At 53.9% G+C, this 26758-nt stretch overlaps 3 protein-coding genes across 17 annotated transcripts in view; 2 read left to right on the forward strand and 1 right to left on the reverse strand.

Annotated features, from left to right (window-relative positions):
• Positions 1–4: 4 nt before the first annotated feature.
• Positions 5–11471, forward strand: GRAMD2A (GRAM domain containing 2A). Of its 3 annotated transcripts, XM_057378717.1 has the most exons (13): positions 5–67; positions 712–1038; positions 3250–3363; positions 4040–4097; positions 5406–5478; positions 5560–5663; positions 6226–6324; positions 7204–7275; positions 8106–8168; positions 9244–9400; positions 9670–9769; positions 9864–9971; positions 10412–11471. In XM_057378717.1, exons 3-13 carry the CDS (start codon positions 3260–3262, stop codon positions 10413–10415), a joined length of 942 nt encoding a protein of 313 aa, XP_057234700.1. In that variant the 5' UTR covers positions 5–67; positions 712–1038; positions 3250–3259; the 3' UTR covers positions 10416–11471. The 3 variants fall into 3 exon arrangements, with proteins under 3 accessions (XP_057234700.1, XP_057234702.1, XP_057234701.1); XM_057378719.1 differs by lacking the exon at positions 10412–11471 and having other exon boundaries at positions 9864–9975; XM_057378718.1 differs by lacking the exon at positions 5–67 and having other exon boundaries at positions 331–1038.
• A 1360-nt stretch (positions 11472–12831) lies between these two features.
• Positions 12832–19190, reverse strand: SENP8 (SUMO peptidase family member, NEDD8 specific). Of its 4 annotated transcripts, XM_057378721.1 has the most exons (3): positions 19113–19184; positions 18524–18601; positions 12832–15100 (listed from the first exon to the last, which is right to left on the reverse strand). In XM_057378721.1, exon 3 carries the CDS (start codon positions 15070–15072, stop codon positions 14434–14436), a length of 639 nt encoding a protein of 212 aa, XP_057234704.1. In that variant the 5' UTR covers positions 15073–15100; positions 18524–18601; positions 19113–19184; the 3' UTR covers positions 12832–14433. The 4 variants fall into 4 exon arrangements, with proteins under 4 accessions (XP_057234704.1, XP_057234707.1, XP_057234706.1 ...); XM_057378724.1 differs by lacking the exon at positions 18524–18601 and having other exon boundaries at positions 19113–19190; XM_057378723.1 differs by lacking the exon at positions 19113–19184 and having other exon boundaries at positions 18593–18739.
• Positions 19191–19308: 118 nt separating this feature from the next.
• The window catches only part of MYO9A (myosin IXA), a 169982-nt gene continuing 162532 nt past the window's right edge, over positions 19309–26758 (forward strand). For all 10 annotated transcript variants that reach the window (XM_057378746.1, XM_057378748.1, XM_057378747.1 and 7 more), the window contains exon 1: positions 19309–19631. The gene's annotated coding sequence lies outside the window, so the exon portion shown is untranslated. The remainder of the gene's footprint in view (positions 19632–26758) is intronic.

Here is a 26758-nt window from a genome sequence, read left to right on the forward strand (position 1 = left end):
GCGCCGTGGCGGCGCGAGGAGGCCGGGGCGCGCGGGGCATGACGGCGGCGCGCGGGGCCGCGCGCAGGTACCCGGGGGGGCTCGGGGGGCTCCGGGGCCGGGGGGCGCCGGGGCTGAGGGGGAGTCGGGACCGGGGAGGGTTCGGGGCCGGGGAGCGACCGGGGCGCGTCTCTGCAGCCGACGGCGCGGAGCCGGTGCTGCCCCTCGGCCTGTCCCGGCCGACGGCGCCGCGCTGAGGGGAGCGCGGAAACACCGACACCCCTTCGCCCCTTCCCTGAACAGACGGACCRGACCAGACCGGACGGGGCCGGGGAAGGGTCCCACCGCTGCTCGCCGGGGACCCACCAGCTTCGCCTGAGGGGCTCCGAGCGTGGGCGGGGGTGGTTCCTGTCCCGGGGCTGCTCCGGGCGCGGCCCCGGCAGTGGCCAAGACCCCCGGTGTCACCATGGCCCTCAGAGCCCCGCCGGGCCCGGGGCCGCCTCCCTCCGTGCTCCCTCCATGCTCCCGCCGTGCTCGGTGCCGCGGGGCGCTCGGAGCGGCTCCCGGTGAGACCCAGCGCTCCGGGTGCTGCGGACATCCCGGGACCGCGCTCTGGGCTCTGTGCCGGCCGTGACYCTCCGCTTCCCGGGGCGGGGAACACCGGAGACACCGCGGGAGGAGCATGCGGGGCTCCCTCCGGCCTTGACCTTCCGCCTCATTCTCTCCTGCCAGCGCCGCTCGGCTCCGGCCGTTCCCCTCCAGCATCCCGGGGTGGCTCCGCTCCAGCTCCGACACGCGGGACTGAAATGACCTTGGACGCCGGGACCAAGGGCAGCTCGCCGGATCCCGCCCGGGCTCGCTCGGGCCGCGGCCGCCCGCCCGCCGGTGCCTCCCTCCGCCTCTGAGCCTCCTGGAGTTTTTTGGGAGGCGGGATCCCCGCCTGGCTCGCCCCGGCCTCCGCCGCGCGCTTCCCCGGCAGCGGGGAAGGGATCCAGCGAAAATCGCCCGCCGACGGAGGGGATCGCGCCGGACCTTCTCCAGGCTGGATCCCAGCGCCGTGTAAGGGGAGGGAGACGGTGATCCTGCGGGAGGGAGAAGCTCCGGGCTTCGCCTGGCAAAGCCTGGGGCTTCAGAGAGCCGRTGTGGGTGGGGAGGGTGTGTCAGGAGTGGGCAGAGGGGCAGCAGGTCGCTGGATTGTTTTCCCTTTTGCTGGGAATTCCTCCACCCACCGTCTCTGCCTCTTCTCAGGAGTTCTGAACTCCGACTGGTTTTGTTCCACTTGTATTTTGGGATACTTGAGATGGGGAGTTTCCCTCAGGAGCACCTTYCTGCTGAACAATTTCCTTGAAGAGTGTGACAGTATAAGGTGCTAGAAAGTGTTCTCCTCAAATCACCCCTTGGAAGGGAAATCTTATCCTGTGCTCCCAAACCCTGGATGYTATCCCTGATGCATCTGGGAGCCAGGATGGAGCGAGATCTGGATAGGGGAGATGAAGTGTCTCCTGTGATGTCCCCACTGGGCCTGAGGATGCTCCTCACATCCCCCAGACTCTCCCAGTGCCAGCACTGCGTCCAGGATCATYTAACCCTGGAGTTGTCCCTGRTGGTGGCCATGAGAGGAGAGAARACAAGGATGCAGCACTTMCAGGTGCCCTCCAGCCTGTGATTTTTTTCTCATTTTAGGGGATTTCTGTGTGCTTGGTGACCTGGGAGGGGCTCTGATGCCTTTGCCTCTCCCCAGTCCCTGTGTGGTGCCCCTCAGTGTCAGCCCGGGTTAGGGATAAATCCGCTCACCCGGATTAAGCAGTGCAAGCACTTGGGGATTTAAGGGATGACGTGAGGGAAGCTGGAGCGTGCTGAGCTCTGGACAAGGAGGCTCCAGATTGGGTCAGAGCTGCTTTACCAGCATGGGAAGATGGCAGAGGAAGGCTTTGGTRCCTCCATGATAGGAGTTTGAGCTTCAGGGTGGCACAGCATCCCCTGGATGAGGGTATCTGAGGAATCGGCCAGGGAAAATGCCTTTTGGTGCAGGGATGTTATTTTGGTGGTGCTTATCAGTGAGGTCTCCCTTCCCTTCCAGACACATCCTTTGACCTGAGCTCCTAAAACCCACAATCTTGGCATGTCCATCCCTTCCCTGCAGGGCTCGGGCTCTGGGGTCTTTGCCAGTGCTGGCAGTGGGGATCCAGGAGCTGGTTCCCAGCCTGTTTCCAATTGCGTGGCACCAGTGACTTGTGTTTGGTTCTCCTGCACCCCCATGTACGTGTTGCCTGTTGTGGGAGCTTCCAGCCGGGATTCAGCCCCACTCTGTTGTATCTGGACAGTGTTTTGGTCAGGGCTGCGGACACTCACGTGGCTTCAGCTCTTGGCCCATTTGGGCTCAGCTGTGGGGGTCTGGRGGGATTATTTCCATGGGTTTCCCTTCAGGTGAGCCCCTCAGAGCAGGAGCAGGGTGTGTCTGAGGAAGCACAGGCGGCAGAGGAGCCGAGTGCAGGGAGTTTGGTCCGGCTTCTCCGCCCGGGCTGTGCCGCACTGCCGCGGCATCACCCCCGCGGGCCCCGGGACGCGCTCCAGCTCCACGCTCGTCCCGCCCGCTGGCACTCATCCTGTCCTGCCGGCGCCCCAGCTGCTCTGCCATCACCCCCTGCCTGCTGAGCCGCCGCTTTCCCTGCAATCATTTCCTCTCGGTGGCTGCTCGCTGACTCTGCCGTGCCRCCGGTCCCCTGGGATCGCGCTATGCTCGGCTGCTGGGGCCGTGGCAATCTCCGGTGGCGGTTTGCCGAGGGTGGAAGTGTCACCTTTGTGGCCTGCCAGGTGATAACCTGCCCGCAGCGCTGGGCCCGTGTTTACTTTCCCTGCTGTGACTGATAAGCACCTCTGATAACATTCCCGATGGTAAATAGCYGCCTCTAACATGCCTGGTGATGGCTCTGCCGCCCAGAGGAGCAGACCCTGGCTGAAATCCATCCCCCCAAGGAGTTTTGTAGACCTGTGGTTTTTCCCATCCCAACCTCCAGCCCTTAAGGAGGAGAGGCTCTGCTTTGGAGTGCGTTATTTGGCTGCTCTCTTGTGAGCGCTGGGGAGTCCCTGGCAAGAAAATGGCCTTTTTTTTTTCTCTTCACGTGACTTGAGAAATAGCAGAAATATTCTCGCTGTCCTTGAGCGGCAGATTCCAACGTCTCTGTGCAGGCTGCGATTGAAGGGAGCAGATTTACAGCTCCAGACCCTTCTTCCCCTTTCTCTTGGGGGCTGACGGGTGTCTCCTTGCAGTGCCACGCYGATGCATGAGAAGGCAGCTCCCCTGAAGAGCCCCGAGCCCAGGCACGGCCGCCAGAAGCTGGAGGTGTCCCACAAGCAGAAGAGTTTGGATTCCTTCGACGGCAGGTGAGGAGCAGCATCCCAGGGTTTTCTCCTTTCCCTCCTGCCATGGCATTCCTGCTGCTCTCGAGCCCCAAATCCTGCCTGCCAGCTGGGGCAGGGCACAGGCAGGGCTCAGCTTGGTTTTGGCCCTGGAATATTGTGGGTATAAAAGCAGGGAAGTGAGAGGGGTTCGGGGAAGGGGATGGTATTGCCACTGCTGAGGTTGTTGGGAAGATGTTGCTCTCTCTGTGGTTTGTCCCTTCATCTSTCTGTGGGATGGACCTGGATGGATGTCCCTGTGCACAGCCAAAACTGAGTCCACCCTCCTGGCCAGACACATTCCCAAATTCCTGTCTTTGCTTTTCCTTGGGGATMCTTGACCCAGCCAAAGCTGCACATTTCCAGCTCCCAGTGGCAGCTCTGGGCTCCTTMCCCCAGAGCTGGGGTGTGTTTGGGRCCCTGGTCCTGGTGCCTCCACTGGCTCCTGGCAGAGATGAGCCCTCAGCAGCCAGTACTGAGTCTTGGCAATGCCCAGTGCCATGATAAATCATTAAGACACCCAAAATGCGGCTTCCTGGGGTCTCTCTTTGGTCCTTTACATTTTTCTGTGTCTCACCTTGCAGCACATGTGCTTTAGGGAGTGGGTGAGAGACCTGTGACTCTTTGCTTATCTGACGATTATCATCTCTTTTCCTTCCAGCCTCCGCCTGAACGAAGCCCTCAAGGATGAGGACATCAAGAAATGCCACCGGGAAGTGGTAAGGCTTTGGCTTTGGCAGTGACCAGGCTGGTGTGTCGTAGCCTGTTGTCCCAGAAGGAGCCCACCTGGGGTCTCGGGTGTGGGCTGAGGGAGCCAGAGGTGGGGAGCAGAGCCTTCTCCGTTTAATTTCAGGGGACCTGATGATGGTTTTGTGTGGCCTGTGCTCTGTCTTGCAAGGATTTTCCATCCAGAGTGAAAGAAAAAGTGGAAATGTTGACAGAGAGCAATTAAATTTCTGTTAGTTTTAATCTTTTTGGTTGTTCAAATCACACCCAAAATAGATGGTTCTGGTCCATCTACAGACAAGAGATGCTCTGGAAGGGGAAAGAGTGACAGGATGTGGCATTTTGCCTTTCCCCATGAAGAAAGTGGAGAAGAAGAGCATTATTCCAGTTCCTCAGAGGCATCTGGGACAGTGACAGTTGGGGCTGGCAGTGGGTTTTGCTGGGTCCAGGGGATGTTTCTGGGCGGTAGTGTCCTGTGTGTTCTCCTGGAATGCTCCCACTTGCATCCCCACTATCCCAGCGTCCCTTTGGGAGGTGTCAGAGCCAAGTCCAGGTGCTGCTGAGCCTTGATCCTCTTAGGGCCCAGCTCATCCYGTGACAAGGTGCGCAGAGCACAGGTGACCTTGTCCCTGTGGGCAGGAGGGCTCTGCCTGCACGCCTGCCACAAACCGGCCTTGCCGTGCCAGCCTTCTCCACACCCTGGCAAAGCAGATCCCCTCGGAATTCAGGGGACAACCGTATCCCTGGGGAGCACCTCGAGGGCAGGGGACACAAATCCGCCTTCCAGGACCGGTTGATCRGATTTATGGAAGGCGTTGAAGTGCTTCGGAGCTTTCCCTTCACCGCAGGAGCGCTTCGGGGCCGTCCCGCCGAGCCTCCCGCCGCGGCTGCTGGCGGGCTTTGAAGCGGCGCCGGGAATATAAATAGCTGGATGGCGCGGCGCGATGGGCGCAAAGCAAGTGTTGTCACCGTGTCCCGGATAAGGGAAGAGGAGGAGGAGGAGGAGAGAAACCGCTGGGCAAAATAAACTGCCTGCGGATGAGCCCGGCAGAAAGCCGGCTCCTCRCTGAGGCTGCCTAGATATTGAGGGAAATGTTCATCTGGGAGGATGGCACAGCCTTCGCCGGGTGCTGGATCATCCAGCCTTCCTCTAATCCGTCGGGGCTCCCGTTCCCAGCCCGGTGGGACCCCCCTGCGCCGGTCCCGGGTGCGGGCAGAGGGAGGTTTTCTTGCAGCAGAGGGATTTTTGGGTCTCCTTATCGGCAAGGTCACTGGATAACTTTGCTCTGCTTCGCTTTCAGGCTGCTAGCAAGTACAACTCGCAGTACCACAAGCTGTTCAAGGACATCCCGACGGAGGAGAGCGTGCTGAAAGGTGGGTGGCAGGGCGAGGGATGGGCAGGGAGGCGGCAGGATGTGGCGCAGGGATTGCCATGGCTCTCTCTCTGCCTCTCAGTTTGCTCCTGCGCGCTCCAGAGAGACATCCTCATCCAGGGAAGGCTTTACATCTCCCCCAACTGGCTCTGCTTCTACGCAAACCTTTTCGGGAAGGACATCAAGGTAATTTGGGGACCAGCTCAGCCGGGTCCCTCAGGGCTTGTAACCACAGCTTATCCCCTCCTGCACCCAAATGCCACCAAAATCCCCAACAGAAGCCACCAATGGGAAGGGAAGTACGGCCATGCCTCCCCCTGTGATGACCTGCGGCATCAGCCTGGGGAAACCAAATACTGGTTTGGTTTAAAATTCCCTGATGCAAAACTCCTTCCAGCCGCAACGGYGCTTGAAGGAAGATCAAAGGTTTTAGGGGGGGCAAGATTTGAATCTCTCTTGGCTTTTTTCTTGATTTACAATMTGATGTTTCCCCATTAGTCTTGTGGCTGACGGGGATCTTGGGGAGAGACGACTTCCTTTAAAACTGGGCTGAAGGACTGAATTATTTATATGTGATGCTTTAAACAAACACCTGAAGGAGGCTCGAGGTTTCARCAAAGTTACCCAGCCAAAAATAACATCCTGCCTTACTTTTCACCCTCCCTGGGCTTGCARGGGAGGCTGTGCTGGTGGGAGGCTGGCTGGATGATGTTTGTGCTGTGCCCATCCCCGTGTTCGTTCCCCGCAGGTTGTGATCCCCGTGGTGTCTGTACAGCTGATAAAGAAGCACAAGACGGCTCGGCTGCTGCCCAACGGCCTGGCCATCACCACCACTGCCAGCAGAAAGGTACCAGTACCCAGTAGATGCCCAGATCTGAGCTGGATGTGGTTTGGGAGCAGGGAATGAAGCGAGCGCTGCTCTCCGTGCTGGCTGCCAGCCAGGGCAAACACCAGAGCTTTGCTTTTGTTCCYGAATTTCACTTTGTTCCTGGACGAAGCAAAGCCCAAGTGAAACTCGGCCGAGCCTSACAAATCCCTGCCAGGCTCACGTAAAACCTTTAAACTCCTTAAACACAAGCAGGGAAAGGGTTTGAACTGGCACTCAGCCGGAGCTGGCGGAAAACTTGGATGGGGGGCTGAATTTCCAGCTTTAAATGCCGTTGGATGCYGTTGGCTGCAGTGAGCTGACGTAGCGTGTCCAAATCCTCGCCTGCCTGGCTGCTCCTGCCAGCACTGTGCGTTGCCTGTCCCTGCCTGGGAGGGAAGTGTTCCTGCAGGATTTTGGGGGTCAGTTATTCCTGCGGAATTTGGGAGGTGGGTTTTAGCAGGGAGTGGCACGGGGCAGGATTTGGGCATTCAAAAGCCGTGTGTGGTTGCCCTGCACGTCATCTGTGGGCTCTGTGTCAGACCCTGTGCCCCTTCCATCCCTGGGGATGTTTTCCACAGGTCCTGGCCCCATTTGCTGCCATGTCCCTCTGGGCTGAGCACGGGAAAGCCGTAGGAACAGCAACTGAGTGAGACTGGCCCCAAAAAAATCTGGTCCAGGTTTTAGCAGGTTGCAAAAATAACAGCAGGGAAACTCTGCAGGGAAATGCCTGCGGGGGAGACGTGGCTCCTGGAAATGGGGAGATTCAAGGGCAGGACGTCTCTGCCTGTCCCTGCCTGTGGAGAGCCAGACTTGGGGTGWGGGGAATCTCTCCCAACAGCTTCTCTCTTTCTCTTGCAGTACATCTTCGTGTCCCTTATCTCTCGTGACAGCGTCTACGACGTCCTGAGGAGAGTCTGCACCCACCTGCAGGTACCGCCTGTTCCATGTCCCACCGTGTGTCRTGGCCCTGGGGCTCTGCACCTGCTCTTGGGCTGGGCATGGCTCTTTGTCACTGCCTTCAAGGCTTTGGAATGCTCCCAGAGCCCTTTCCAATTCCCAGCATCCTTGCTCCACAGCAGGGCATGGGAAGAGGGGCAGGAGCCATGCCTTGGGCACATCCTATCCCCGTGGGCTTTTCTGGGTCATGGAAGAGGCAGAGCCCCGAGTTTCTGCTCTCTCTCAGGGCGTGGGTATGAATTATTTATAATCTGGTGGTAATACTAGTTCTGCCGCTCCACACATTGATGCCTTTTGCCCAGATCTAAAGTTTTAAGGGGAGGAAAAGTGGTGCAAAGTTAAAAAAGAATTTAAGTTAAGYGGGGGAAGACATCTATCAGCCCTGGAATTGGAGAGGACTGTGGGGACCTCTTCTCCCTGCCTTTGAAGCACGTGGGAAGCCCTGCTGGAGCCCTTCCYCACCCAGGAGGGCGTGTGCCATCTGTGCCAGGGCCGTGATTTGGGTGATTCAGCCCCATTGCCAAACTGGGGGATTTATTCTTTGGAATGTGCTGGCTTTGCCCTGATACTCCCTTCATTTTTTCACCCCTTGATGTTTTATCCCATCCACCGAAGCCTTTGGCTCAACCATGGCCCCATCAGGTTTTTGGTGATGGGAAGCAGTGATGCAGTGCCCTTTCCTCATCCCCAAAACCTCCCGATTCTAAGTTCTAGCAGCTGCTCTTCGTAGTGTCAGGAGAAAAGCCCAAATTCCATTTTGTGGCTGAGGCTGAAGTAATGCCCAATCCTTCCCCCACTTGCAGGTTTCCAGCAAGAAGAGCCTGAGTCTGAAGGAGCTGTCGGAGGAGCCGGACTCTGTGTCACTGGTGAGGGTCAGGGCAGCTCTGGGAGAGGGACAGACCCCCTGATGTTGTGCTGTGGGTGGAGAGGGACTGCCTGGCCTCMCTGGGGGGTTTGACACTCTCTGGTGGCTGTTGGAAGAGTTGGGGGAGCTGGTTCTGGTGTTGGTGCCATCAAAGGCTGTGCAAGGACACGCCTGTCACTGCTACAGCTCGTCCTCTGGGACCCTCATCCCAGGCTTGGCAGGAGCAGATGGGTCAGRAGGGCTTGGCTGAGCACTCCTTCTGTTTAGAGATGGAAAAACTTCAGAGCGAGGTGGGAAATGCTGCTCTGCTCCCCGAGGGCCGATGCTGTTCATGGCTGGGAATGGGGATAACAGGCTGGGAATGTCATTGAGTTACCCAGAAATCTGTGGGATGGGTAGGATGGCTGAAGAGGGAAACACCTGCCGAACCATGGCGTGACCCAGGGAGCATGGGGGGGCTGCATCCTGCACTTTGGAGCAAGGTGCCCTCCATGGCTGGTGATCCTGAGCCTCGGGCTGGTGCAGGAGGTGCCAGTTGGGGTGCACRAGGAGGTGATGGATGGGTGGGATGTTACCCATGGTCTGCTGGCATCCCAGGCGTTACAGATTAATTTCAAGGGATTGAACTGGGAGTGATCCAGGCTGATCCAGCAGCATCTCCTGGTGCTTTGGTGGGATGCAGCCCTTTGSCAGCTCCAGCCCYGGGTACTCTCTGTTGTGGGAGTCCYTCTCCGTGCCAGCTGCCACCCTGCTTGATTTGGTGCATTTTTGGGGTACTTTTGTGCCCTTTTTGGGGCATGCTGGCTAATTCCAGGTGGCTGCCATGAACTTCAAGGGGTGGAGGAGGCAGCAGTTGGTATTTGGGGCAGGCGTGGGGTGCATGGGCAGGTCCTTCTGTGGCAGGAGGAACCTGCATTGGCATGGAGCCATCACAGAGGACCAGCTTTCCCTCGGAATGATGTTTTGCATGTGCTGGTGCTCCATGGAGATGCTGCCAGGTTTGAGTTTGAATCTGGCCACACCATATCCTTGGCACTGCTGGTTTCATTCACGCCTCACCGGGACTGTTCCCACAGGAGGTGATCGTCCCTGAGGGCAAGTGGAGGAAGGTGTCACCTGCCTCACTGTCACTGTCACTGCCAGATGCCAACTACCAGTGCATCCACCGGACCTCTGTCAGCAGCCTGAGTGCCAAGGAGAGCTCCTTCACCTCTGAGGAGCCCCTGGTTTCAGGTGAGGGACACAGGTTTGTGCCTTGCTCCACGTGGTTCTGGGTGATAACCTCTGTAAAAGTGTTCATCCATCCTCTGCTCTCGTGGAGGGGCATTCTTCCTTGCAGATTAGGCTGGGAGTCAGCCATGGAGTCCTGGGGATGGGATGGGCTCTCCTAGCTGGAGGGTCTGAGCCCTGGAGGGAGGAATATTTGATGTTTTCCGATTASTGGAGAAGCAGGAGCATACCCCAAGCGTGGCTGTGCCACTTACTCTGGGTTTGCCTTTCAGAAAGTGCAATAAACACCGAGGAGGAGCTGGAGGTGGAGCAGAGCTGTGTGGCAGAGCTGAGACCCTCTGATTACCAGCTCCTGAAGATCTTCATTGTGCTGTGAGTGTGCCGGGGGCRCGGGGAGGCGTGGGGGGACACTGGGAATGTCAGTCTCAGTCTCAGCTGAGCATTTGGCTTGTTTCTCTGCTCCCAGCATCTGCCTCCTGGTGGTGTCCTCRTCGTACCTGGCGTTCCGCATCTTCCGTCTGGAGCAGCAGCTCTGCTCCCTGAACCGGGATTACCTCTCCCGCGGCCACAGGAGGTGAGGGACCCTCGAGGGGCACGCAGGTCATGCCATGAGTGAGTGAGGACTGAGGGATGGGTCGGCTCTGTGATGTGCCTAAGGAATGCTTTGTCCCTTATCCCGTGCCTGCTGGTGGGCTGGCCAGTGACAGAGCCCACAGTGCCATCTCCACACCRGGGCCGATCCCATCAGCTGCTGGTTTGAGTCACTGTGGAAAGCTCTGAGACTCTGGAGCTTGGCAAGGTTTCCTCATTGCTTTGGGGCTGGTTCTTCAGTTGTATGAAGCACCAGGACATCTCGCTGRGAGCTGGGCTGTGTCCGGGGGCTGAGGCCATGGGCATCAGCATGGGATGGACAGGAGCGGGATCTCCTTGGGCTGAGGACATCAGAGGGCACCGGGATGGGCCACGGAGCCTCTGCAGTCATTCATCCCATCTCACCCCCTTCCCTGCTTGCAGGTGACCGTTCCCCTGGTGCTGGCTGAGGATGGACCCTGAAGTGGTGACACACTGCCCATGGACCCCGGCGCTGCGTCCTCCCAACCGTAGCTGTTACACGTGGCCTGGCTTTACCTTGGCCGGTAAAATGGGACCAAGTATTTTCTCTCTTCCTACGGGCACTTGCTCCTGGTGGGATTTTCCAGCCAGTTCCTGGTCACCAGTGCCAACTCCCCATCCCACTGGAAACCCATTTTCTCCCTGGGACAYTGCAGTGCTGTAGCACCAGACGACAGCTCGGGGCTGCCGAGTGCTTGGACCTTCCCTTAGGACTTGCTGCTAAAGTGGACGCTAGTTTTTATTCCAGGCTTGGTTTCTTCTTGTTAAAAGATGACCTTGGGCTCMCCAGGAACCCCCAAAATGTGGATGAGTTGCCACTACTGCTCTGGGAGAACCCACATGWTTGTCCCTATCTCACTACCCCGGAAATGTGCCTGGAGGAATGGCCCCAAACACGGGGATTTGTAGGGATGGGGAGAAAGGGGCCACTCGCCCTGTGGGGTGTCATCTATCCCACACCCAAGGGTGGGGTACAACCCAAGGCCTCCCAGCCCTTCTCTCCTGGAGCACCGGGCTCAGAGGGKGTGTGTGTGTGTGWGTGAGTGTGTGTGTGTCCCCTGCAAAGCACTTTAGGGTCCCCCAGACCAGGTGTCCTCGTTGGGCACTGGGCCAGGCCTGCGTTATCCCACTCATCCCATGGAGATGTGGGAAAGGAGCCCGTGGCTGCACTGGGGAGTGTCCCAGAGTGCAGGTCTGTGCCCTGGTTCTGTCAACCTTGTCACCGCACGGAGCTGAGTGCTGCAGGATTTGTCCCGTGGGATTTGTCCCACAGCCCCGCCGGGAGCACTCYGGGGTGGCAGGTGATACCTGTGGGATTCCTTTGGGTTTTCTTTCCTGTTTTTTTGGGAACTACAAGTGCTGACGGGGCCAAATCCCTGCGCCCTGGGGAAGAGCTCGCTGCTCGCTCCGGGCTTGGAACGGCTTTTAAATGAAAKGAAAATAAACCCAGGATTTTCTAGCACGTTGTTGTCTCTCACCAGTGTCCCCACAGCAGTGCCAGGCTGGGAACCCCAAAACCCGGCACCCCAAACTCTGCTACCCCAGTGCCCCTTCAGGATGTGGGAACAGCCTGTCCTCTSGTGGGGACAAGGGGACAGAGACGCTCCCGACAGGGGCCACTGTCCAGGGAGGTTCCTGCACTAGATGGCAGCAGAGACCGCGGGATGTGACACGCGCGGGTGGCGGGGCCACCCTGGGGACAGCGGCGCCAGGGGAGGGACCTGAGCGGCAACCCCACCCTGCTGGGCTGGGCAGGGTGAGCCTTCCTCTTTCTCCTCCTCCTCACTGCACATCCACAACCCAGTTCCACCCCTTTCCCMGGCCTGGCCCAGGCAGCAAAATGCATGAAAATGGCCCAGCTTGAAAGCCAAGTGGAGACAGGAGTGGTGTCACCCGTTTTGGGGGGAGATTTAGCACCCTGGGGTGCCTGGGGGGTGATCTGGTTTCTTCAAAGCCCTGGAGTTAYGGGGCTGTCGGAGCTTTTGATTCCATGGGTGAAGTGGAGGATGAAAGGCGCTGTCCTGTCCCTGCCGGTGACTCACGCAGCTCATTTCCCCAGTGTAAGTGGGTTTTGGGGTTGTTTTTCCAACAAACAAGTTGGTGTTCAGTGGGTCCAACCTCAAAGTGGGGCTCTTGACCCCAAGAAACAGGTTTAGAGGTTGAGGACTGGGAAGATTTTGGTCTGATGTGCCCAGCCTGGTGCTTTCTGAGTGCTTCACAGCAGGTGTGTGGGCTCCTCGGGCCGAGTCCGAGCCAGGAACATGGTCTCCACTCAGGACTCTGGTTAAAGCCAGTGGTGGGACAAGCCATGGGTGCAGTGATGTGRAGGAGGTTTGGAGGAGCACTGGGATGAGCCCCCACTGTTTGGGGGATCCCTGCTGCCGGGATGTGGTTGCAAGGCTCCGGTTGTGTTTCCCAGACGGTGTCTGCCCGCCTKGCTCAGTGCGTGTTGGCTGTCCCGGTGATGCCCTGCTCGAGCCTGTTTGCTTTTCTTTGTGTAAAGAAACTCCACGTAAAAGCCTCGGGTGCAGGGAATGTCTCTGGACGCTCACCTGCTGGCTGGGAAACAGGAATGAGGAGCACAGGGTGATGCTGGATGAGCACAGCCCCTGCCCTCAAATCCCCCTGCTGCTCCCCCAGTCACACCCACTGTCCAGTCTTCCTCCCTCCCCAGCCCAATCCAACCTCTAAAAATAGGATTGAGAGATTAAATCAGCCAAGGCAGCACTGCCAGACGGACGGGTCAGAGCCCTCGTGCCGTGACACTCCTCGAGGCAGCAGGAGCCACGGCATTGGCAGGGATACCAAGGACSGGACGACGCTGGCAAATGCAGGATTTGGTCTGAGATTTATTCAGGATTTGGGAGTGGCAGTGACATTGCTCTGGCAAAGCCCCTCAGAGTCCAAAGTGCATCCCCTTGGGCGAGCAGCTCCATCCCGTTCTGGCTCCAGCCGAGCGGGTTTTCCAGGAAGGGCTGGTGCTGGAGGCTGCTCTCCTGCCCAGGCAGTGTTAGGGAGGTGGGGGAACGACCCCAACCCTTGTCAGGCCCCCGAGATGCCATGGGGGTGTTTGGGGCAGTCTGGTTTCTTGCCTTCTATCTGGAACAAGGGAAGTTGAAGCCCTCCATCCCCTCGGTGCTGTGCTGCTGCAAACACCGGTGCTGAAGAGCTCCAGGTTAAAAACAATCCTTCCCCCTCTTCCAAGGGCTGTATTTAACCCGGATTTCCCTGATCAGGTCGGGGTGTGGTTGCTCTGCCACCTGAGCAACCTGCTCTTTGCTTCTCACCAGGTGAGAGATTATTCCTTATCCTGCAACGACATCTCAGTTTAATTTTTATTTTCTGCACTGCTAAGCCTGTCTTGAAGGAGAAGATCTGCTCTGGGATCCCAGCCATCATCCAGCACAGGAGGGGAARTCTTTCAGTTAGAAGTGCATTAAGGACTTCAAGGAGCCCGCAGTTATCTTTGGCTTTTATACCTCAAACTCTGTCCTTTTGTTCTCCCTGGTGTGTTTTTTTTTTCTCTCAAGTAACAGAACTGGTTTTGTGTTAGAGCAGCGACCGCCGTGTGCAGCAACGTTAACGAGGGTTGGGGAGCACTGACGAACCCTCCCTGCACAGAGACGTCCTAAAATCCTAATGAAAAACCCCAAACTTCAAAGAGTGAGTGTYGCTTTTCATCTCAATTAAGTTTCCTTTCCTAGGATTGGCTTTCTCAGCTTCCTGTTAATCTTCCAGCAGTTCAGAGTCAGGTTTTMATTTACAATAAGAACAAGTAGGGACGGGGGACCAAAAAAACCCATCACTGTATGGCCTAGGAGCACCTGGCTGATGAAAACTGAATTTGTTTTTGCCCTGTTCTTAAATTAATTGTAGCATTTCCTTTGGAGTCTCACCTTTTTGCAGTGTCATCTCAATGTAAGGTTTTCAGGAGTACAAAATCCTGGCTGCTAAATCCTAGACTGCTCCAACACTGTTAGCAGGAGGCACAAATGGGAGCTGTCCATGATAAAGCACTTGGGGGCTTGGGTTTAAAGGGCATTTGCTAAACCTGGTTTGGAAGGACAGTGCCTGGAGCCAACTAAAGCCACTTAATGAGGGTGTGATGCCTGCTGGGCACAGGTGGAGATGTCTTTTTAGCAACCTGTTTTGCCACAGCCATGACTGTAGAAATTTACTATGGAGAGGGTTTTTTTGAAAGCAAAGTGACTTTTGTCATTACAAGTTGAAAGGACGGTGATTTCCAGAGGAGAATAAGGCTTTTCCTGGACGGGGTGGGGTGTTTGGGGGGGTGTAGCCATGCTAGAGGGGTTACATTCTTTTTCTTTGGGACAATCCTGCGCATGGGCATCTCCCTCAGGCACTGGGGGTGCTGCCTCGTGGACCAGGAAGGCAGTTTTTTGGGGGCTGGAGGCACATCCCCATCACTTYTGTGCCAGTTTTGTGATGAGAGCTTTCCACTCTGATCTCTTCTGCGTAATGTAGGCAGGGGTRAGGAGCTGCAGCAGAGGCTCTGTCCGCCCCTGGAAGTACCCGTGGCACAGAGCCTCAGCGTTGCAGATCACATACATCCCACAGTCGTAGCTGTTCTGCTGCGCCGGCGCCTTCTCCTCCACAAAGGTGGCTTTGCTCCCTCTTTTTCCCAGAAARGCCTCCAGCTTTCCCGCCACTTGCTTGGCGTGGACAGAGTTGCATTTACTGTGGGAATCGTAATGGGCAAAGCACTTCTTGTCCCTGAAATAAACCAGCAAGCTCCAGTGGGTGCCCCCAGCCGCCTGGCTGGAGTTGTCGTTGATAGGCAGGAACACCAGCTCCTTGCCAAGAAGGTCCAGTGGCTGGAGGAATATGGCTATTTCTTCCTGATTAAGGGCACACTTGATGAACTGAGCCACCTCGGGGCTGATGAAACAAACGCAGTGGCCAAACTCCTGGAACTGCTGGTTGGCGAAGTACTCGAAGGCGAAGCCGATGATGTGGTCGTTGAGCCAGTTCGGGGGCTCCAGCAGGGCCACGTCCGACTGCCTCAGCAGGCTGTCCATGTAGCTGAGAACCACGGGATCCATCCTGCGCCGCTCCGGGGAACCGCCAGAGCTGCAACACACAAAGGGAGCACGAGTTAGGAGTTGGATGTGGCACAGCCCAACTACCATCCCGAGTTCCTTCTCAGCAGCAGTGACCAAGAGCCCAGGATTCCCGGATGGATGTTTGAAGGACCATGAGCAGATGGAGAACACACAGTGCTGGGTTGAGCARCAATCTGCTGTGGCTCCAGTGACATCGGCCTTTCATCCCAAGGATCTGAACTTCACAGCAAAGGAGTTTCAGAGCAGTTCCTGCACAGAAACYAGGAGTGATCCAGGAGAAGTCAGGTGGTGTTTGGGCATCTCAGTTTTATCTGTGCAGTGACAATCACTGGAGTTGTTTGCATTGCTGGTAATCCTAAATAAAAGCCTTTTTGGGCTGTCTGACAGACATACAGTCCCTTTCTCTGAGCACAGAGTGCCCCAGCTCYGTGCCAGAGGCATGACCTGTTCCAGGAGAACCTGCTGGGTCACTAGCACAGGAGACACAGCCGTGAGTAAGGAGTAACAAAGCAAGACGAGATCACAAACAAACCAGTTCCTGACCGTGGGAATCTTTAGGACAACTCTCTACCTAGCCAGAGTAGGATTTAGGAGATTTAACATAGGGAAATTTGATTTAAAGCCCCTATATCCACCCTGGTTTTCCTTTAGTTCTGACACTCCGCAGCCCTTCCGGGCTTCTCAGTACTGTGATGCATCCTCAGCCTCCAGCTCCTTTCCTGGCCAGGACAGGGCTGAAAACACCACAACTTGAGACAGCAGTGAYGTGGAGCTGGTTTGGCCTCACCCTTCCCTCCTGTGTCCCAAAGACAGAATGAAAACATCTTCAGATTTCTGAAAGCTTCGTGTGAAAGCGCAGAATGATAAGATCACTTTAATATGATTCACTATAAATAAGTCACTAATTTTCCATCATGATAAGAACAAATGAAGCAAATGGAGTATTCTGCTAGGAAGAAATAGATTCACACTTCTTTTTGTGAATCATGAGGAATAACCCTTCCTGGCCCAGGATGCATAAATTAAGGGATTTATCTCTCAAAAATCTTGGCAAGGTTCCCCTGGCATGTGACAGGCAAGGAACAGAATGGATGAGCCATGGCCCGTGTGTAACACGTCGGAAGGAAGGGCCGAGCTGAGTGTTYGGGGCATGAAACAGCCCGTGAGTGTTTGTGTGTGCCTGGTGGATCCCGGAGATGCCGAGCAGCAGGAGTCACCAGAGGAAGGGAGCAGCCCTTGTTTATGCTGAACCAAACACAATGGCATTTGGACACGCTTCCAACCTTAATGAGCACCTCGTGGTGCAAACCCCTGTAGTATAAAACAAGAAATCMAAACGGAATCCCAGTAACTCCTCAGCCTGCCTGAATATAGGCTGGTTTAAAGATCTGGACACCCTCCAAACACCCTGTTTGGGCACCCTGTTTTAACACAGGCACTGCTCAAATATTTCTTGTACGTGCCCATAAAATGCCCCAAATTTTCCTTTACGTCCTGTTTTTTCTGCTTCATCTTCTGGAGATGCAGAAGTCCAGCCAAYAGCTTTCCACTCCAGTCCAAATGGGATTAAGGGCGAGAAAAGCGCGTGTCCCGTGCTCTGTTAATTTTCCACTCTGCAGAAACATCGCTTTTTTTTTTTTTCCTGTCAGGACATTTGGCAGGTTCCTCCAGTCAGGAAGGAGAATGGTTCTACCAAGTGTTTAATTGCCACTAGCTACTACTTTTAATTTTATTGCCATCTGGTATTTGTGAAACTGCCTGTGGGTTCTGCAGGATGACTCACCAYGTGCAGCTCCAAGGAAAACCCTTGGGAGGCTCCCTCAGAGCTGGGTCAGGTAAGCGGTGAGGACTGAAACAACGTAGTAGGGCTGTTAAAAGCCACCAGAGAGGTGGCTTTGTTTGGGAGAACCTCCCATTAGAGCTACAGATGGATCTGCAGAGGAGCCAGGATGTGGATCCGAGCCTCTGAGGGGTGTTGAGATCCAGCAGCTCTGCTCAGCCACAGCCAGGACTCTTTCTGAAGGCTCAGGCACACTCTGTTCAGGAGTTTTCATAAAAATAGGAATAAACACTGGCGCAGGCCTGGAACATTTGTTGGAGGTTGCCAACAAGTGTCTTGCTGGTTCATTTTATTTGCATATTATTAACTGGAATTTGTGCAAGCTCCCTGGAATCCTCAGCTCCTCCCAGGGACGTCAGCAGCCCCATTTCCAGTGCTGAGACAAGAACAGCGGAGAGAGAAAGGATTTAAATACAAACACCATCATTTCATTTACAGATTTGAAGACAGTGCTGAGTTGCATCAATAGGGCAAGAGGTCAAGTTTCCCTCACTGAAGTTATAATAATTTAACAAATGAGCTGCTGCTGTTAGCAGAGTTTGATCCACAAACAGATGGAGCTTCTTTGTGCCTGGACACAAAGCAAAGCCTGTGTTTTCCAACACTTGGCCAAAGGACACCCAAACCTGTCATTTTCACACCATTAAAGACAACAACCCTCTGCAGGTAATTGCTTGAGAGCCAGTAACTGAGTGTAAAAATGCAGTGACAGAGCAAAGGGAGCATGATTTAAGGATGAATCAGATTCCTTAAGTCTATTTTAATAAATTAAAGGTGCTAAGAATCTCCACAGTGAATAGTTTAAGATGACACATCACTGGAGTCCTGTTCCTAATTTAAAAAACATGGAGGCAAACAAGAAAACATCACCTGGAAGACAAAAACTCCAGACTTTACCAGGGAACGGGAGGAGGGACAGAGAAGGTTTTGTCTTTTAAAGATCAAGAGTAAAAGACCCCATGGTTTAACCCCCAGAGTATTCCCTTTGTCCAGAAATACGGGGTTTGGATACCATGTCTGGATATCTGTTAATGGAGCAAGATCAGACRAGGAACAATAATTTCTATTCACCAATGGGAACTGGGCTGGGTGACACCTGAATCTCTGGACTTCTGTGTTTCCTGACAGAGCCAGAGTAGAAACTCAAGGAAAAATAAACTACTCAACTAGAACAGAAGCATAGTTGTCTCCTTTTTTGTTCARTATAAACAATCTCTCTGTAGCCTTAGATTATAATCCCTGTATGGTCAAGAACATCCCACCTCTGCAGGTTCAACAGACCCTGAGTGCTGAAATGAGAGGAAAATATGCCCAAATGCCCAAATTTCTCTGTTCTGGACAAACTGCCCAAACCAGAGACTCTGCAACCAAGCTCAGAACCTCTCCTGGTATCACAGCATCTCTCAGGGTACGAAACAGAATCACAGGAACAACACCCAGTGGTTTTTGCTCCCCACGATGGGGTTGGCCAAAACCTGGAATTTAACAGGAAAAAACCCCTCAGTGCCCAGAACGCGCAAGGATGTCCCGGTGGGATGGGTATGATGGGATCCCACCTCAGATCCTTMACCCGAACGCCGATGCACTCACCTCTCACCTCCTACAGAAAGGGTCTAATCCAGGCAGCAGGRGGAAGAACGGGAAGGGAATATCGTTTACCTGAAAGACCTGGAGGTCACAGGAATTTGGTCAGGAGTGGAAATTCGCTCAGAGGAAGGGATTCGGGGTGTCTCCCGCCCCACGGGAGGAGGAGCTGACCCRGAGTTTGACCCCGAGCGTCTCTGGGCGCTCAGGTACCGGGATCAGCGCTCGCTCATCCCAACGCTGCTTTCCTGGGAAYAAACGGGAATTCCGGGGCCAGGAGAGGGTGCACCCGGCCGGGAGCAGGGTCAGGGCCTGGCCGGGGTGGGAGCAGGGACCACCCACAGCACCGCGACACACCTCCACTCCTCCTTTACCTATTTTACCCTTTTYCCCCTTAAAATGCTCGCTGAAGCTTCTGGGCCCGGGGCCGACCGGCACCAATCCCCGACGGCTGCGGCCGGCGCGACCCCCGAACACGGCGCCCAGCCGCTTTACCGGCACCGTGTCCCGCCGTGTCCCCCGCTATTCCCGCCGCGTTCACCTTCATCCCCCGTGTCCCCTCCCGTGTCCCCTCCCGTGTCCCCCCGGCTCTCACCCTCCTCCTCATCGCCCGTCGCCGCCCGGTTGCCCCGCGCTGCCGTAAAGCGGCCGCAGCCGCGTCGTAACGACAGGGGGCGTGTCCAGGGGGCGTGTCCGTGGGCGTGTCCACGGCGGGCGGGGCGGGGCGGGGCTGTGCGCGCGCCTCCCGCCCCCTCCCTTCCTCCTCCCTCCTCCGGGCGGGCGCGCGAGGGCGGCGCGCGCGCGCGAGCAGTCGGGCAGCGCCCGGGCGGCGGCGGGATCGCCCGTCCGTGCCCCCCTCCCCGGGACCCCTCTCGGCACCGAGCCCTGGGACCCCYGGACCTGCCACAGCAGAGATACCGCTCAGCGCCGACCCCCGGGACCCTCCTCGGCACCGACCCTTGGGACCCTCCCTTCTCAGCACCGACCCTCCTCAGCACAGACCCCCGGGACCTGTTTTCAGAACCGACCCCTCTCAGACAACGACCCTCAGGATCCTTCTCGGCGGCGGCGGCTGCGGCTGCGGGCGAGGGATGCGCCGCGCCCCGACACCCAGGTGAGCGGTGGCGGCGGAGCTGAGCGGGGCGGGGGCCTCCGGTGCGCGCGTGCGGTGGGAGCGGCGGGGCGGAGGTCGTGAGGGGAACCCCGCCGGAGCATCGCGGGGCCGGCGGGAGCCATTGTTCGGCGGAGGAGGGCGAGTCCCCCCGGTGGTGTGGGGTGCTCTCCCCATGAGCCGCCCCCGGTGTGTGCTCGGTGCGGGGCGGCCCCGCGTCCCCCTCATGCGCTGGGTTTCACCGCCCGGTGCCGCTCACCCCTGTCGGGGGTGGGTTGGACACGCAGAACATGGAAAAACCAGCCCGGGGGGAGGAGATTTACCTCAGTGGCGTCCCCAGTGTCCCCGGTGGTGCCGTGGGCTGGTGGCTTTCGTGTGGCAGTAGCCCTGAGGCCACGGCGATGGGCATCGCGACAGGAGCTGGTGGCGGTCGCCCCGTGTCTCCGGCAGCCCGGTGCGCCATTCCCGAGTATCCATCAGCAATTCCCACCCGTCGGAATGAGGTATTCCTGGTTTTTAGCAGAGTGTTGGACTTCACGGCAGTTCCCACCCTGGCACGTAGGACCTCTGTGGGTGCACTGCTCCTCCGAAGGTTAAAACAGTCGATATTTCTTTCTGGAATTTTCCTAAATGTAGCCAAAACGGCCTTTGCTTTATCCCAAAAAAAATAACCCTCCTCCGACCTGCGCTAGGACCTGCCGTGAGTTCGGAGCCGGGCGTTTTGCCGCCCTTCTGCTCCTGGATCGGCTTCCTCCTCCTCCATTTACGTTTTCCTATGCCCCGATCAAGCCGAGCTTGATAAAGTGGGGAACGTGAGCTCAGCAGAAATCATGGCTTTCCCATCCCTCGCTGCAGCGCGGTCCCTGCCCATCGGCGGATCAAAAAAATAATCACGTAGCGGCAGAGGAAGGAGATTTGCTGCTACGGGAGGAAAACCAGCGCGGTGTCTCGCTCAGTCGATAACCAAGCGCTGTAATAAATCGCTCTGTAAATAGGTTGTTASGTGGAGAATTGGGTTTCTGGCCGGCTCAAGTGCTTTCCTGACTCTTTTCCCACGGGACTGCTAGGAAATGACAGGGGAGCGTTGTGTTCCCGTGGAGAGGTGCGTGGATGCTGCGGTGACGGGCTGTGAATCCTTAAGCCGGACCCYACAAACCTGAGCTTATCCGTGCACGCAGCAAACTCCGGCTGGGTCAGAGACTGCATTATCCCTGRAGAGCATCATCTCTTCAGCCCCTCGCCCTGCAGTCACGCGATTTCCCCTATGCCCTTGAGTAAACTCACTCATTTCAATGGCTTTTCTCATTTTTACATTTTATTTATTAAAATAAGAGGCTTTTCTATGCCTTTTTCCATCACGAAGGCKCTCCCAGCCTTTGCCCTTCCTCCTGGCTGTGATTTTTGATCCCCAAGACTGCTTTGGAAGCTTTTAGTCAGGCTGCTGATGGCAGGGAAGGTAATTGAGCAGCCCCGGCACAAAACTAATAAGCTTTTGTTTCCTGGGCTATCGATGATGATGCAACTTCATATTTATTTATTTATTTATYGCAATCGATGCAATAAATCAGGGTGGCTTTAGAGATTTTTTTCTCTGTGTTGAAAGGCCCATCAGCAGCACTTGGAAAAAGCTTTGTTTGAATTCATATATTTAAAATATAGATCAGTTTTGCAGAGTAATTGTTCTGTGCATCCACTGCTTCTGTTACAATTTATAAACTCCACTTTTTTACCTTTTTTTCTGTCTTATTTTGGGTGAGGAAGCTGCATTTTAAGATTTAAGGTATCAGATGCCTGACGTGACATCTGCTGTTGCAGCGTCTTTCACAAACACTGATACTAAAGCACACAGACAATCAAACCTTTGGGATCCTTGGCTAGAAAAAATTGAATGCTTTATGCTTAAATTATTTTTGTATGKGATGTTTATGATGAGTTTTGTGAGCATTGATCAGGTTTGCCGAAAAACCCCTGAGAATGTGAGGTTGAGATCAGGCACTTGGGAAAGGTGAAACCCAAGTTACCTTAATTTAGCTCGTGTTGAGGTATGGCTGGACTTGAAATCCTCATCTTATGCTTGATTTCTGGGAGAACAGTATCTGGCTCTGGGTGGAAGAACTGATTGCTCCTCCACATGCCCACAAGTCAGTAGGGTGAGTACTGGCAGCACAGGGACAGTGCTGGTCCCTCCACTGGTTTTGCAGCTTGGTACCACCGAGCTGAGAGGAAGAGCAGCATTCGCCATCACAGCTGTGGGACCACATGGATCCTGTAATTCTGGTGCTGAAATTCCTCGAGTCTGGGGAAACTGGGAGCAAACTTCTGAAGGGGGATATTCTCTGTCCCTCTGCAGCTTACTCTGCACCGAGTAAGCTGCAGAGGGACTCTTCATCAGAAACTGCAGTTCCAAGGGGAATGGCTTCCCACTGCCAGAGCACAGGGTTAAATGGGATATTGGGAAGAGATGGTTGGCTGAGAGGGTGGTAAAGCCCTGGCACAGGGCAGCTGTGGCTGCCCCTGGATCCCTGGAAATGTCCAAGGCCGGGTTGGACAGGGCCTGGAGCCCCTGGGATAGTGGAAGTTGTCCCTGCCCATGGCAGCGGGTGGAACAAGGTCAGCTTTTAAGATCCCTTCTAGCCCAAACTGGTCTGGGATTCTGTCACTCAAGCATGGCTGGAGAGTTCTTTGGGTRGTTGGTTTTGGTGAGTGTAGTGTGGCCGTATTCTGCCCAGTTCTAGTTCTCGCTCTAAACCGTGCAACTTTTGAACTCAATTCCTTTAAAAATACATTTATGAGGGAGCAAACAAGGTCATTGAACCACTGGAAGCATCTTAGCCGGTCAAACTTGATTTCAGAAATTCCTGCGTCCCCTTGGTTTGTAAATAAAAAGGGAGTTTGCGCTCCCGCTTGCACGCGAAACACCAGGGTTGAAGGCACGTTYGTTGTGTTGTTGATGAAGCTCCAGCCTGGTCCTGGACTCTGGCCCTGAGATGGGCTGGGTGCAGGTTTCAGCTTTGAAACATGGTACTTTTTTGTGTTGAGGTTTAAAAGAGCATCTAAACTTCTCAGGCTTTGTCCTGCGTGCCGACGTTTGCTTCACTTCCTCTCRAGAGAACGGGATTTCTCCCCTCTCGACAAAGTAAACATGAGCATAAATATTTAAAGGATCACGGCTCAAGTTTGCAAATTGGAGACTTTCTCTAGCATTCCTTTGGACAAAAGCAGTAGCGTCGGAGATTTGGGATCTGTCTGAGTACTTCCCTGCTCTGAGAAGCTTGGTAATTCTTTGGGTTTGRTACTGCAAAACACTCCACTGTGCTTGCAGGTTAGATGGTTGGGATTGCCACAAAGGTTGGGTTTCTGACAGAAATGTAAGGCTGAAATGCTGTTGATGGGATATCTATGGATCATTGGAATTGAGATTGTTTTTGTGGAATTTCATTTTCTTTTGCACCAGCCAAATTTTTCCATAGGTTTTGGGTATACATGTGAAGGCACAGGTGTTCAGAGTTGAGACTATAGAAACCAAACATGTGAAACTCATGCCAGATAATGGATAAAAACAGGAAAAAAGGGAAATGGAATAGTCTTTGTTTTCTTTGTGTGACTCTTTAATGTTCAATCTTTTGCCGTGTTTGACAGGTCAAAACCATGGTGACATATGTCTTACTCCTGTGATTGTGTTGATGTCTTAACCTCTGTGCCTTGGAATTAAACTTTTAAAAGTGGAACTCAACAAACCAYTTGACCTCAGAAAATACAAAAATTCAGGAGTGAAGGCTTTGAGTAGGGATTTTCAGAGTTGAACTAATTTTGGTGTCTGTTTTTAAAATATTATCAAGTGTTGCAGTTTTGTTAGACTTCGTGGTAGCATTGTTCTGTCCATGGGGAGGAATCTATGGAATCTTTTCCACAGGTACCTGTGAAAAAGTCTTATAGGTGAGGGTGAGAGTTCCATGTCTTTGCCATAAATGCTTTTTATTCCTAACACAAGCCCCATGATTTTAATCCTGCCTCTGATAGAGGGATGTAGGATTGCTTGGGTCAGAAYGGAACTCAAGATGTCACTTGGTCCAAAATCCTGCTCCCAGCAGGATYGTCTGCAAAGTCAGATTGGGTTCCTTGTAGCTTTAGGTGTCTCATGTTGGTCGTCTTCAATCTGTGGGCTGCAGAGGAAGGGAAGGGAAGTGGTTTGACTTGTGCTGGGTGGGAAGTGTCCAAAGAGAATGACATTATCCATGACCTACTGCTTGCAGAACACAGCRTCTGCTTGCAGCCTGTTACATTGCTGCTTCCCACTGCCTTTCCATGAGCTCCTTAAGCTGATGTAGTCACAGGCTGCAGTTGAAAGAGGACCTGGTCTGGCTGAAGTTACTTTGGGAGGGGAACAGGGATAGTCTGGGTCTATTTGCTGAGAATCAGCACGAAACTGGCAAGCAGCTCTGCAGCATTTTGGTGGAAACTCCTCAGAGTTTTTCTAGGCAAAATGAAACAAATAAATACCTGTGATTTAAGGATTACTGTTACTCCTTCGATTGCTTTCTGCCATTAAAGTGTTGCATTGCAGCTTCTCATTAGACATGAATGGGCATCCCTTTGGAGAAGGATGAGACATCTCTTTGTGTAGGGTTCTCATCTGCCTTTGCCTGTTCACACCATGCCAAACTATGCTGAGACAAAGCTGTGGGTYGTAGTTTTGGGCTCTGTTGGTGGTTTTTGTCAGCCCTTCTTTGGAGCTTTGTTAAGAGCCTCATGAAGAGATAGAATGAGGTCTTCAGCCAAGCTAGTTTTTTGCCAAGGTGGGGATGAGGCTCCGGAGTAGAAAGGCCATGGTGCACTGAGAATGCTTGGGGTAGGATAGCAGTGAGGCTGGGTCATGTCAATGCCATCATGGAAAATAAAGAGGATAGGAGCTATGAGAGCTGGTGAGGCAGCAAATTACCCTGGGCAGGTATACAGTGTGTCCAAATTCAGGTATAGATAGTTGTGCTGTCTCTGCATTAGGTACCCAGACACAAGTTTGGAGTTTGCATGAATCCTTTGGGATCCATCTCTCCATCCTCTCCAGGAACAGTTCTTAGTTGGATTCTCTCTCTGTTGATGTGAGATCATCATGTGGGAAGCTCAGCCAGCTGTGTCTCATCCAAACTCTCGTCTCACACCAACAGAGTTGTGTTGCCTTTTTTGCAGCTACATGACTGACTTAAAGCAAGATGCAGGCACAGCTCTGCTGTGGTCTCCTGTCATTCACTGTTGGGTTCTGGTGTGCTTTTAAAGATTATTYCAGGTCATGGAGGAAGTTTATGAAATCCCTGTGGGTGTTAAGGCCTGTAAGGAATAGGCTGGCTCTATGTGTAGGTGACCCCCTACAAGGGGAGCGCTGGATTGGACCCTTTCAACCCTGGTAGTTTTGGTGGTTCCAACTGGCTGTTCAGCTTCTCTTGGAAAAATCATTGTGGTTTCCATCCCTCTAACTTGTAGGAGTTACTGCAAATCCCTSTTAGGAGCAGTGGGGAGCAGAGCAGAGGTCTGTCCCACTCACATGTTGCATAGAGTAGCCAAGGAAAAATAGGGTTTAAAATAAACAAATGTCTTGGTTACCACTTTTAAATGTAAAAATAGCCAAAGTATGTGGGTTTCAGTATAATTTTCGAGTCTTTATTTGCTGGCCTCTTCACCTTGAATCACTTCTGGCATCTCCCAAATGACCTTCAATCCAATCCTGGATGGTTGTTCCAGCTCTTGGCTTTTATCCATCATGCACAGATAATCTGACAGCCTCTGTGATGTTTTTTAATCAGAATTTTTTTGACTATCTTCTATTTCTTGCAAAGTGTGACCTTTAAAAAGGTAGAGGATCCTAGATATGCTGTATCATGGCTGAGCATYGATGGAAGAGGAGCATTTAATCCAGATAGATCCATCTTTGGAAAACCTGAACTTTAAAACCAACCCAGCTTATGGAAGTTTTTGATAGACCRCCAAGAATTCTTTTATTGTATTCAGCATCTACATGGTTGGTTTTGAGGGATGAACTTAAAACAAGTTAACGGAAARTATTTACTTTAGGAGACTTCTGTAACTCTACTGTCTTTTCATACTTCACATAAATGCATAGACTGAAATAAAAATTCTCCTAAATGTTGCCATTTTAACTTTTATGGCACTTGTCTGTGAACTGTTAGGTTGGTCTGTGCTTGTTGGGTGCACAGGACAGCTTCCCTGGGGAGGAATTAGTAAATGATTTAATTGTTAAGGAATGTGGTCCCATTAGGCAAAAATAAATAAATAATGGGCCACAGTGGATCGTTAGAAACGTTGGGCTTGATTAAAACAATACTGAGCAATTTGTAATGATTTTTTTAAAATAAATGGGTTTTTTTTGGCAGAGGGAGGTTATGTGGGGAAATAACCCTTCTAGGGGTTTCTTTGATTACAGGAGAGCCGGTCTCTGCTCCTTAATTCACCAATTACTCCATAAATGGGGCATCATTCTGTGGAATTTGTTGCTGGTGGTAGTGGCAAGGATGGCTGAACAACTCCATCTCGACAAAGCCACTTGGAGAGACGTTTAAAAGCAGAGCCACTGTTTCTTTTGCTTCTTTTCATCTGAAAATAAAGATCCAGCMCTGCTGCCAAGGGATGCGGCGGCCCAGGCGCCTCCCTCGGGATTCAGGCTTTGCATTTGCAGAGAGGCGAAACGTCTGGCTGAGCAACGAGGGCACGCTGGGTTTGCTCCTTCCCGGCCAGCCCGTGGCACAAATAACCTGCACAGACAGGAGAGCTGGGGCAGCCTCACCGCGGATAATCTTATCCGGAGGCGCTTCACCCTGCCGGGCAGGTAGGTGACGGGATAGRAGGACAATGCAGAGCAGAGGTCAGGTTTGAGGTGCCTGCAGCAGATAACGAGGAATCTTAAGAGTTTACCTCAGSTATGAAGAGAATGAACTTTACTGAAAGTGACCGAGGAGTCTGCAGGGAGGATTGGATAAACCCACAAATCCTTTTGCTGCTCTCGGCATCACCTTGCTCGACTCCAGGGGTTGCAGGGTGCACCTTGATTTGCCAGAGCAGTTGTTTCAAAACATAGTTCTCCACATGCATCTCTGATCTCCCTGCAATCCACAGGGATT

This window comes from Malurus melanocephalus, unplaced genomic scaffold, assembly GCF_030028575.1.
Source record: "Malurus melanocephalus ecotype Western Australia unplaced genomic scaffold, MMel_1.1 scaffold_372, whole genome shotgun sequence".
NCBI classification, from domain to species: Eukaryota; Metazoa; Chordata; class Aves; order Passeriformes; family Maluridae; genus Malurus; species Malurus melanocephalus.